The sequence below is a fragment of the Agrilus planipennis genome, unplaced genomic scaffold, assembly GCF_000699045.2.
Source record: "Agrilus planipennis isolate EAB-ADULT unplaced genomic scaffold, Apla_2.0 scaffold28, whole genome shotgun sequence".
NCBI lineage: Eukaryota > Metazoa > Arthropoda > Insecta > Coleoptera > Buprestidae > Agrilus > Agrilus planipennis.
Window position 1 is genome coordinate 1,660,364 of NW_020438897.1, and position 12,450 is coordinate 1,672,813.

Sequence of the window (12,450 nt, forward strand, 5' to 3'; positions counted from 1 at the left end):
GAGATTAAGATTAAATAAATTTAAATTAAAATTAATAAACTATGGGCAAAGGGTTGCTCTACAAATAAATTATTTTTAAATAAGTGATAACATTATTTTCAGTTGTAAAGACTATCAAAATCTAAATGCGTTTTGTGCAATAATAATGGGCTTAAGTAATATGGCTATTTCACGATTATCACAAACATGGGAAAAGTTGCCATCGAAGTTCAGAAAACTTTATACAGAATTTGAATCTCTGATTGACCCAAGCAGAAACCACCGGGCTTATAGACTTAGCGTCAGTAAACTCCAGCCTCCCATAGTGCCCTTCATGCCTTTGCTCTTAAAGGATATGACATTTACACACGAAGGCAATAAGACCAGTTTGGATGGACTTGTTAATTTCGAAAAGATGCACATGTTAGCACAAACACTAAGGACTATCAGATTCTGCAGGAGCAGGCATTTAGGTAAGCAAATTCGTTCATACATATGAAACCAAAATTAAAGTCGATACATACATACAGCCAAAAATCTTTACAAATTCCAAAGAATGGCTACCGTTATAAATTAGAGATTTATCATTTCAAATTTTTTTTTACTTGTGATCCACTACAAATTACCCCCTTTATTGAAGAAAAATTTGTTGCTGTTGTCACACCGTTTATTTTAAATTCATTTCATAATTAAGCAATTTGGTAAGTATTGAATTATTACTGTAGTTCTTGAGCCGCCGTCTCCAAAGAGCGAAGGTGATGTCAAATCCTACATATCCTGCTTAAGGGTAATAGACAATCAGAGGATTTTAACCGGAATGTCTCAAAAGCTTGAGCCCAGAAGATCTTAGTAACGTAATATAACTTGAGAAAACGTCCCTATAAAATATAACTAACTGATTCTAGTCTTTCATGTGTGGAGCAATTTTTTTAAGTCTGAGGTATTTTTACTTTCTTGTAGTAAGTAGTTTATGATCTAATTTCTTTAAAATTGGCAGATAAAAATGTGACCCTGTTCGTGAAAAGTTTTCTGTACAACGCACTCTTGATACACTTTTGTTCTGTCTGCCGAATTTTTAATACAAGATTACGTAAAGTACAAACGTACAAGATTAACTTAGAAACGTAATTGACAGTATTAAATTGGTATATAGATTGTAAGTCAAAAAATTTCATAATCTTTAAATTGTTACCGTTCAATTTTTAAACATATTTTTAAATATTTAAAGTATTAAACGCACCCAAGTTGTAGAGCAATATAGTTCTAAAACATTTCATAAAATACATACAGCACGGTTAGTATTGAATGATAATTGCACGAACTAATTAAGTATTAAAATAGTTCTCACAGAACGATGTAAATTTAGCGTAAATTTACCCATATTAATAAAAATAATTGTTAATAATAAATAAGTAATTAAAAATTCACACCTTAAAGTGAGACATAAACATTAGGATGTTAATTCTACTAGCTTTTTTTTATCAATTAATAATAATAATAATAGAAATATTTTTGTTTTTTCAACAAGTAACATTCAATAAGTACCTAAATAAATTTATTAATTACTTACCTAAGTATGTGCGTATTGTTCATGCAATAATTGTTCATGTATTTTTTCTCAGTATAATTGCACGTTATAAAGTAAAACACCAATTTCAGACCAGAAGTTTTATATGTATCTATATCAATGTATGTATTTAATAGTTAGAAAATCATTGTGATAATTAATGTTTAAAGAAAGTACTTCGTGTAAAGTTTGTAAATATAGTAAGGTAATGTTGGTTTCTTGCCAATTTTGTACATCTTTTACTGTAGGTAACTGTCTTCAACATCTACTGTGATGTAAAAAATTAAAGTCTGTATGTCCAAAAGAGTATCAAATATCAAACCCCTTAAAATAAAAAATACTTGTAACTATTAAGTACCTTTGCTTCTTTGTTAAGAAAAAATTGTCTAAATTTTGGATATATTCTCTCCACAATTAAAGTAAATAATCAAGATAGACATTAAACCTAATAACTACTTCTCGTTAAATATACATACAGACACGGTTCGACAATCATCTCAACATTTTTAACTTTTCTTACCCTTTATCTCTTCCATGTGACAGTAACAATTAAATATTTTCAGTTGTATAGGTATTATATGTCTGATTTAACTAACAAATTATCAATAGATATCTTCTCTTTTTATTTATAAATAGAATTCATGACAATCTTTTTACTCCCTAGGACAAATAAATTCCTAATTTTTTTTCTAAACTTTTGCATACTTTATGTAATTGTATTTGCTGTTATATTAATTAAGGACAACCATATAAACTAACAGCAACTTTTTTAGTTTTCTAAAACATTTTTCCTACTCGTGAAGAATCCTATATGTCTCTATGAATTATGAAGTTTATATCAAACCAAAAAAATTAAATTGACAATATTCTTACAAAACCATTTTTTAAATATATAAGTGTTTTAAAATTAATTCATAAATGCCTGTTTTTGGAAGTCATATGTTAATTAATTTTTACAAAATGTTGTTAATATGTTAGGCCTCGCACACTTTCATTTTAATTACAGTTAATTAATTAATAGTATTTAATTTTTCCTTAACGTCACCTTAATGACATTGTAAGGATACACTCCAAATAAATGTTGTATAATGATCTCTCCTTATTCGTTAGTCATTTGTATATAATTTAATGTTAATTTATAATAAACATCAACAATGTTTTTACAATGTATTTCTGAAAAATAAATGTTACGCCCCTTATGTTTTATCTATCCATTTTAATACACGTTTCTAAACTTTAATTTTCATCTTCTAAATTAAGTAAAAGTGTCTTTTTCCCACTGGAAACGAAAGCAGTGTGTTGTTGCTAAAGGAAGGATTTATGACAATTAATTGGTAAGTAGCAACATCAATTAAATTTTAAGGACATCTCAACTTTTTACACAAAATAACAAAACGTTTACCCAAAACATGAAATATATACTACAAAATTAAACAAAAGAATTAATTATACACCAACCAAAATTAAACAAATTAATTACCTATATTAACCTTGCTAACTACAGCTTTAGGTCACTAACAATAAGTCGAGCATTTGTAAATAGTAAACAGGTAAACAAATGGCAATAATTTTTTCTTAATAGGTTCTTATGATTCAAGATTGACCAAATTGTATGATTCTGCCTTTAGAAGTTTTAATTGCCTCTTTATAAATTAAATTTTATCTCCTTTGATGTGAATTAATTAAATACTAAAAACAGGTTTTTAATCAAACGTTTTCTTAAATAAATATTCCTAAGAAGATAGAAGTTGCTATAGGTTTGTCAAATATTATTTTCACGTATAAGTTTTTAAATTCCATTTCACCCCTCTTAAGGATTTACTTTTGAAAATTAGTTCCTTACATCCTGCTGAATTTTATGTTGCATCACAACCAGTTTAAATCTACTTAATATGGTTTATGTCTTTGTACCAGTCCTTTTTATGTAAAAATTATGGATTGAATTCATTTGTATGTTGTTTATATTTTGTTAATATTTACAGAATCATAACCCGATTTTGAGTTTTGACAAATTGTTATTTTGCTTCTTCAATGATTAAAATGAACGTGAAGTAAAAATTAAACTAAAAAAACTTGGTTATTGCTTTTAAATTTCTTATATATGTATGTATGTTCTTTTTTGTATAAAAGAGTAAGTTTCATTCTGTGGTCAGATTAGTTTTGGATGTTTTCCAATTTTGTCTTGTGAACAAATACAAACTTTTTCAAACTACATTTAATACTGCTTAATTATTTAGAAATGGGTCCTTGAGAAAATTATAGATCAAATTCACTTGTACTTTTATTTCATTTTTACAATGGTTGAAATGAATCTGAATTTATATTATATAAGTGCCGCATAGTATCGTATCACGATATCATGCGTTTTGATGAAAATGTTTTTTGCTTCCTAATTTATGGACCTTATTTGCAAATTTTCTAATTTGGATTTACAGTAGTGGTTGAAGCCAATTTAGATTTGTATTTGATGTAACCGCTGCAGGGTATTGTTAGGAGACAATTGTTTTAATGAAAATGTATTTTTTATTTTAATTTGGACGTGCAAAATTTTAAAATTTTATTACGATAACATGCGTTTTGATGAAAATTTTCTTTTTCCTAATCTAAGGATATGATTCCTAATTTTCGACCTTATTAACAAATTTTCTAATTTAGATGTGCAATATTTCGTTCTTTGCAGGGGTTAAAAGTTCAAGCCAATTTAAATTTGTGTTTTCACAAAATCCAATTAAATGATTCATAATTTCTGATTCTTAATAACCAATTTTCAAATTTAAACTCGCAAAATTTCGTCCCTTTTCCAGTGGTTCGGACCAGTTTTAAGTAAGACTGAAGCTGGAAAAGGAGTCGTGCGTGAACAAGTGTTTTGATGAAAATTTATTTTTGTGAAATGGAAGAAACACATTCATAATTTGAGGTCTGCTTAAACTATTCTTCAAATTTGCAACTGCACTATATTGCAATTTGCAGTTGTTCAAGCCAATGTATGTTTGTATGATATAAGCAATATAATGTGTTGCATTAGGGTAACGTGTTTTTATGAAAATACAGTTTTGTGAAAACCAAGGAAATCAGTCAAAATTTCTGGCTTTTATTAACAAGCTTTGTAATATAGATATGGAAAGTTTGTGCACAGTAATTTAGTCCTTTTTTACTAAATCGAAAGAAATGAATCATAATTTCTGGATCCTAATAACAAGCTTTGTAAATTAGATACACAAATTTTGTTCGTTATAGTAGTCCAAACCAATTTAAATGTGTGATATTGGCCTAGCAGGCTGTCATTAGGAGCTAATAGGAAAATGCATGATAATTGAAAGAGACTGATGAATTTGGACAAAAGACTGAATGCCCCAGAATAAGAAAAAGTTGGAAAATCTTATTCATGGCTTATGCGAATTATACATTTCAATTGAAATGAGTAATTAACATAATTGCAAAGAAATTATCGAAATTGAAAATAGTTGTCATTTAACAATTTAATTTCTATATGGAACTATACGTAATTGTATGCTCTTTTGAAGGCACAAAAATATATAGACTAATATTAGAATAGTACTAATGGGTTTATCTATTCTTTTCTATCTATTTCGCAGTAAATGCATAATGAACTAAGACTAACAGCACCTAAGCATTCATCAAATGATTAGATAAAGGATGCATTAAAACTTATATAAAATACTTAAATAAAAAATTGTAGCGGACATGCATATGTATGTATCAATCCAATAAGAATTTAAAAATTAAGTCAAAGCGCACTATTAACCGAGTTGAACAACTTCCATAGTTTTTTATTACTTACGAACCGTTGTTCTTTGTGGAATTCGTTTAAACTAAGTTTGCAACTATTATGTTTTTTTGTATAACTACAACAGATACGTATTAATAAATTCTGCTAAAATATTCCAAACAACTGTTCGTCAGATTTTATTTTTCATTTAATTATTTGTTTTGCGTAAACAAATAATTAGGTATTATTCAAACCTGCTTAATTTCTTTTATTTGATTAAGTAAAATCTCTTTTCTTTTTAATTGTATATAAAAAAATTGAAAGTAAACATACCGAAATTCGTATGATGAAGCCATTGTCCATTATACCTATTTATTTATTTATTTATTTATTTATTTAACCAGCAAATACAAAATACATTGAAAATCTTTAATAATTTCTTTTCTTAGGATGTTGCTGTTCTTTTTTTTTTAATTCAATTCAGTTCTTTGATGAATGCAGTTACAATGTTTAATTGGATTAACAATATATCTGCGAATAGTAAACAAAAACTACTTGCCAATATCATTCATCAGACCTTATAAAACTATATTTTGCTATCATTCACTTAATTGCAGTAACTGCTTAAAATTAATTCGTTCTATTAGAAAGGAAATAATTATAGTTGCAAACTTGGTTAAATCGGACAAACATTTTTGCGTTCCTTTGTGAGTGGTGCTGTTTCTATCCATGAAGGCCAGCAAATAGGTAAGTATTGACTACAAAATGTTATAGCTAGGAATTTATTTAGGGAAGATATTTTTAATGAAAGTAAAATTTTAATTGATTTCTCATGCCTGTTAGCAATAAATTTGCCAATAAATTAATCAGTCTTATTAAAACTATCAAATTTACAATTTTCAACATCAGTTGGCTTATAGAAATAATTTATCTTGTTTCAGCATAATATATGTATTACAAAAATGTAAATGTTAATATTAAAAGTTATACAAACAATAATAAATTTTTGAACTTATAAAACCAAGAAAACAGTTATAAAATGGTCGTCTTACTAATAAATTATTGTTAGACTGAAACGAAAATTATGTAAATGAATAAATATTACGTCTAATTTCGAAGTAGGGTAATTACTATGTCAAGAAAGGAAAAAATCATCTAGTATGTTTTAAAACTACTTAAAATTGCAACAATTTTAGTCAAAACATTTTTTAAAATTAAATAATTAAAGAGTTTTTAGGGCATTCTAGTCGCTATCCCTTTCATTTTTAGTATTGGATTTTCACGGTAGGTATTACGCAATGCGATAATCATGTTATGTACTACCAAGTAATGATTAGGGTTTTTACTACAGGGAATAATATCAGTTGATGGTGGATGACGGATGATGGATTGTGCTTCTTGACACCACAGCAGGTATTATGAGGGACGATCAAAAAACTTTTCTTTTTTTCTTCCCTTCTTTTTTGGCATAACTATGAATTTTTATTTTTTTGTGCTAAAAGGTACATACGCAACTAACATATTTCGACGATTTATTTTATGACTTGTTTCTTGAATTTTATATAATCCTTAAAGTAAGTTATTTATTTGGAATAATTATTTTGAATATTTCGCATTTAAAAGCTTCAAACAGTAATGTGTAGGTTCTATATCCAATTTCTAGGTACCAATTTCCCACCCCTAATCGCTGACTTTATGTGAGCTTTGACGATTCTTTTCCAAAGCTTTGATTTTGTATTTCAAAAGCCTAAAATCAAAGTTATCTTTTCGAGGTATCGTAAGACCAAAATTACACTTTGACTTCATGCCAGCTTTGATGTTTTCTTTATCAAAATTTGATAAAATTCTTAAGTTTTAGAAGCTTCAAATAGTTATTATTTTAGGGTTTCAAGTATCCACTCTTATAATACTTCTAATTCTTTTTAATATTTATGATTGCCTTTATGTGCTTATTTGTTTAAATTTGTAGATATTGCCTAATTTTTGACTGATTTGTATGATGTATGTGCATGAGAAAAGTAGACTTTTACTTAACTGGACATCAGGCAGAATGCTTCCTTGTTGGAGCAAGACTTGATTAGATGTACCTGTGCTTTAATGGGTAAAGTATAAAATGAAGTAGAGAAACACATCATGTTTTATAAAACTCATTTTCGGCGAATTTAGAAAATACTGCCTTGTTTTAGTGCAATAAAAGCTGTACTTAAAATATTTACTTTTATAGATGCACTATTATAAGTGGGCACAGGTATATGTATTGTAATATAGATATAGTATGAAAACTTTAAATTGTTAAAGGCTATAGGACGATAAGCATAGTGAATTGATACTAACGAGATACGTTAATTTTGAAAATTTTAGACCTCTATCTATTTTGGTTTTTGAATAAATTGAAAAAAACGAAAAATCAGAAAATAATTTTTTTCTCAAAAACGGCTCAATCGATATAATTGAAATTTATACACGTTATGAAGGTATGTAAGGGCTATACTCGGAAAAAATAACAGCTCATAATCTTTATAATAACCATTAAAAACAGGCATTTTTTACCGAAATTATTTTTTTTCTTTATGATAATGTTCTAGAACAATTTTGAAATAAACTTTTTTTTATGCCCTTTTTAATATAGAATNCGATAAAATTGTTAATTCAGAGATTCGAGTCTCTCACAGAGAGACTGAATGAATAAAACTGAAAAATTGAGAAACTGGAGTCTCTCGTAGAAAGACTGGGATCTCTGAAATATGTTGAAAATTTTAACCATGTCTATCGAGACACCACTTATTAAGAGATTCGAGTCTCTCGTTCAGAGATTCGAGTCACTCGTTCAGAGACTGGATACGAAATGAGAATCTCTTTATGAGCGACTAGTCTCTCGTTCAGAAACGCTAAACAGTTTTTTTGATAGTCTCTCTCGGCGCCACCAGAGAAACTCGATGGGAAACGGAGACTCGAGTCTCGCTTTCAGAGACTATGAGAGTCAAATAGTCAAATAGTGCAAAGAATCATATCGATTAATTTTTATAAATGTGGCATGTTATATGTCGAAATTGTACATAATGGTAAACAGTGGTCTCTAGAGAAACCTGAAGAAAATGAAAATTCTAGTAAAACAATTGTAATGATTGATTGTCTGATAACTGTAATTTAATGGTAATGCTATCTATTTTCTATTAATATAATTACATTCCTGCAACGTTTCGGCTGTTTATATACAGACCCTTTCAAGCTACAAATAATAATTATAATAATGATGATGATGATAATGGCAATGGTGTTGTATATGAAAACACCCTGTATTTTTTTCAGTAATATTTAGAGTATATTGTGCCGACCACACGTACTGTACCTTACGTCTTCCTGTGGATACGACCGCTGAAACGATTAAGTTTTGCGCTGCCGATAAATTGAAAATGAAACCTAATGGGGAACTTTTACTTGTCGAAGTAAAGTCTAATGGAGAACGCGTGGTGTTCAAAGACAATGATATAAGTGTTCCAACGGCATTAAGCATCAATGGCAGAATATTCGTATCGCCAAAGGACCATCTCGACGCTCTCGTAAATACAACAACGAACACAAAACGAATGCGCCTAACTGAAACATTGCATTTTTTTCCTTTTAGACTTGTCTCCCTGAACAGGAGGAACCCACACAAGGCGTGCAATCCGACATCGAAATGTTTAGTACAAAAGAGTTAGCGTATTATATGACCCTGTTTGACTGGGACTTATTCTGGTAATTTCGAAGATCTCCCGATCAATCAATAAAAATCGATACTAAAACGTCTTTCTACAGGTGCGTTCATGAGTACGAGCTGTTGTACAACACATTTGGACGGCATCATTTTGGACAAATTACAGCAAATTTGGACGTTTTTCTTCGTAGATTTAATGAAATTCAGTATTGGGTTGTTACCGAAATTGTGATGACAAACAGCTTAAGCAAAAGGGTAGCTGTTTTAAGGAAATTTATCAAATTGGCAGCCTAGTAAGTACAATTTATTACTTATTATGTATATATATATATATATAAGGGTCAACTTCCGGCCGCAGAATAAATCCAAATAATTTGAAGAATCCGCAAATGCCCTGCTTTGCTATATGGCAATAAATTGATTACTTAGAGTATTTCACTAAAAGGCTACAATCCATGTTTCAACATCAACAATTTTTGTGAAAACAATTTGTGTAATTCAAGAACAGCTTTACAATTTTTTTGTTATTTTTACTATTGCAAAGAAAAGTTTAGCAGAGATTAAGATTAAATAAATTTAAATTAAAATTAATAAACTATGGGCAAAGGGTTGCTCTACAAATAAATTATTTTTAAATAAGTGATAACATTATTTTCAGTTGTAAAGACTATCAAAATCTAAATGCGTTTTGTGCAATAATAATGGGCTTAAGTAATATGGCTATTTCACGATTATCACAAACATGGGAAAAGTTGCCATCGAAGTTCAGAAAACTTTATACAGAATTTGAATCTCTGATTGACCCAAGCAGAAACCACCGGGCTTATAGACTTAGCGTCAGTAAACTCCAGCCTCCCATAGTGCCCTTCATGCCTTTGCTCTTAAAGGATATGACATTTACACACGAAGGCAATAAGACCAGTTTGGATGGACTTGTTAATTTCGAAAAGATGCACATGTTAGCACAAACACTAAGGACTATCAGATTCTGCAGGAGCAGGCATTTAGGTAAGCAAATTCGTTCATACATATGAAACCAAAATTAAAGTCGATACATACATACAGCCAAAAATCTTTACAAATTCCAAAGAATGGCTACCGTTATAAATTAGAGATTTATCATTTCAAATTTTTTTTTACTTGTGATCCACTACAAATTACCCCCTTTATTGAAGAAAAATTTGTTGCTGTTGTCACACCGTTTATTTTAAATTCATTTCATAATTAAGCAATTTGGTAAGTATTGAATTATTACTGTAGTTCTTGAGCCGCCGTCTCCAAAGAGCGAAGGTGATGTCAAATCCTACATATCCTGCTTAAGGGTAATAGACAATCAGAGGATTTTAACCGGAATGTCTCAAAAGCTTGAGCCCAGAAGATCTTAGTAACGTAATATAACTTGAGAAAACGTCCCTATAAAATATAACTAACTGATTCTAGTCTTTCATGTGTGGAGCAATTTTTTTAAGTCTGAGGTATTTTTACTTTCTTGTAGTAAGTAGTTTATGATCTAATTTCTTTAAAATTGGCAGATAAAAATGTGACCCTGTTCGTGAAAAGTTTTCTGTACAACGCACTCTTGATACACTTTTGTTCTGTCTGCCGAATTTTTAATACAAGATTACGTAAAGTACAAACGNTATGATCATATTATATTTTGTGTGTGTTATTTTCCTCTTTAATACATTCTACCAATAAATGCGTGTTTATTCCTTTTCGAAATAGTAATAAAATGTATTGCATTGTGTATAGAAATGTTGATTATGGTTAAGAAGTGATGATTTTATTGTTAAATTATTTTTGTACCTTAAACTGTGGCACCGAAATTATTGTGTATTACAATAAAGATACGAGCAATAATAATTTATTTATTTTTTTGTTATTTCTACAGGTGGAGTCGTTTGTTATTGATCAGGAATTTGAAGAAGACCCGAAAGTTGAAACTGCCAAATTTCTTCTCAGCCCTGAAGAAGATAGATCTGTAGATTTAGAAACCCAAGCACGTTTAGAAGCTGTACTGCAAGCTGCAGGTGCGATTTTTTTTTTTATTAATTAAAATATCTTCCCACCTTGCACGTACCTGTAAACTCATACATAGTTTCAGACTAACACTTAAAAGTAGTGATACCATTAAAGACCATTATACTTTTTTCAACAAGTAACATTCAATAAGTACCTAAATAAATTTATTAATTACTTACCTAAGTATGTGCGTATTGTTCATGCAATAATTGTTCATGTATTTTTTCTCAGTATAATTGCACGTTATAAAGTAAAACACCAATTTCAGACCAGAAGTTTTATATGTATCTATATCAATGTATGTATTTAATAGTTAGAAAATCATTGTGATAATTAATGTTTAAAGAAAGTACTTCGTGTAAAGTTTGTAAATATAGTAAGGTAATGTTGGTTTCTTGCCAATTTTGTACATCTTTTACTGTAGGTAACTGTCTTCAACATCTACTGTGATGTAAAAAATTAAAGTCTGTATGTCCAAAAGAGTATCAAATATCAAACCCCTTAAAATAAAAAATACTTGTAACTATTAAGTACCTTTGCTTCTTTGTTAAGAAAAAATTGTCTAAATTTTGGATATATTCTCTCCACAATTAAAGTAAATAATCAAGATAGACATTAAACCTAATAACTACTTCTCGTTAAATATACATACAGACACGGTTCGACAATCATCTCAACATTTTTAACTTTTCTTACCCTTTATCTCTTCCATGTGACAGTAACAATTAAATATTTTCAGTTGTATAGGTATTATATGTCTGATTTAACTAACAAATTATCAATAGATATCTTCTCTTTTTATTTATAAATAGAATTCATGACAATCTTTTTACTCCCTAGGACAAATAAATTCCTAATTTTTTTTCTAAACTTTTGCATACTTTATGTAATTGTATTTGCTGTTATATTAATTAAGGACAACCATATAAACTAACAGCAACTTTTTTAGTTTTCTAAAACATTTTTCCTACTCGTGAAGAATCCTATATGTCTCTATGAATTATGAAGTTTATATCAAACCAAAAAAATTAAATTGACAATATTCTTACAAAACCATTTTTTAAATATATAAGTGTTTTAAAATTAATTCATAAATGCCTGTTTTTGGAAGTCATATGTTAATTAATTTTTACAAAATGTTGTTAATATGTTAGGCCTCGCACACTTTCATTTTAATTACAGTTAATTAATTAATAGTATTTAATTTTTCCTTAACGTCACCTTAATGACATTGTAAGGATACACTCCAAATAAATGTTGTATAATGATCTCTCCTTATTCGTTAGTCATTTGTATATAATATAATGTTAATTTATAATAAACATCAACAATGTTTTTACAATGTATTTCTGAAAAATAAATGTTACGCCCCTTATGTTTTATCTATCCATTTTAATACACGTTTCTAAACTTTAATTTTCATCTTCTAAATTAAGTAAAAGTGTCTTTTTCCCA

The 12,450-nt window shown here is 28.7% G+C and overlaps 1 protein-coding gene across 1 annotated transcript; it reads left to right on the forward strand.

The window, feature by feature from the left end:
- Positions 1-78: 78 nt before the first annotated feature.
- LOC108744560 (rap guanine nucleotide exchange factor 4-like) lies at positions 79-919 on the forward strand. The gene is made up of 2 exons (XM_018480397.2): positions 79-452; positions 705-919. Exons 1-2 carry the CDS (start codon positions 146-148, stop codon positions 827-829), a joined length of 432 nt encoding a protein of 143 aa, XP_018335899.1. The 5' UTR covers positions 79-145; the 3' UTR covers positions 830-919.
- Positions 920-12,450: the final 11,531 nt, after the last annotated feature.

Excerpts from the sequence above, each read along its gene's own strand:
- LOC108744560 (XM_018480397.2), top strand. The coding sequence starts at position 146 with ATGGGCTTAAGTAATATGGCTATTTCACGATTATCACAAACATGGGAA. Across the intron at positions 453-704 it reads CTGCAGGAGCAGGCATTTAG|TTCTTGAGCCGCCGTCTCCA; the intron begins GTAAGCAAATTC and ends TTATTACTGTAG.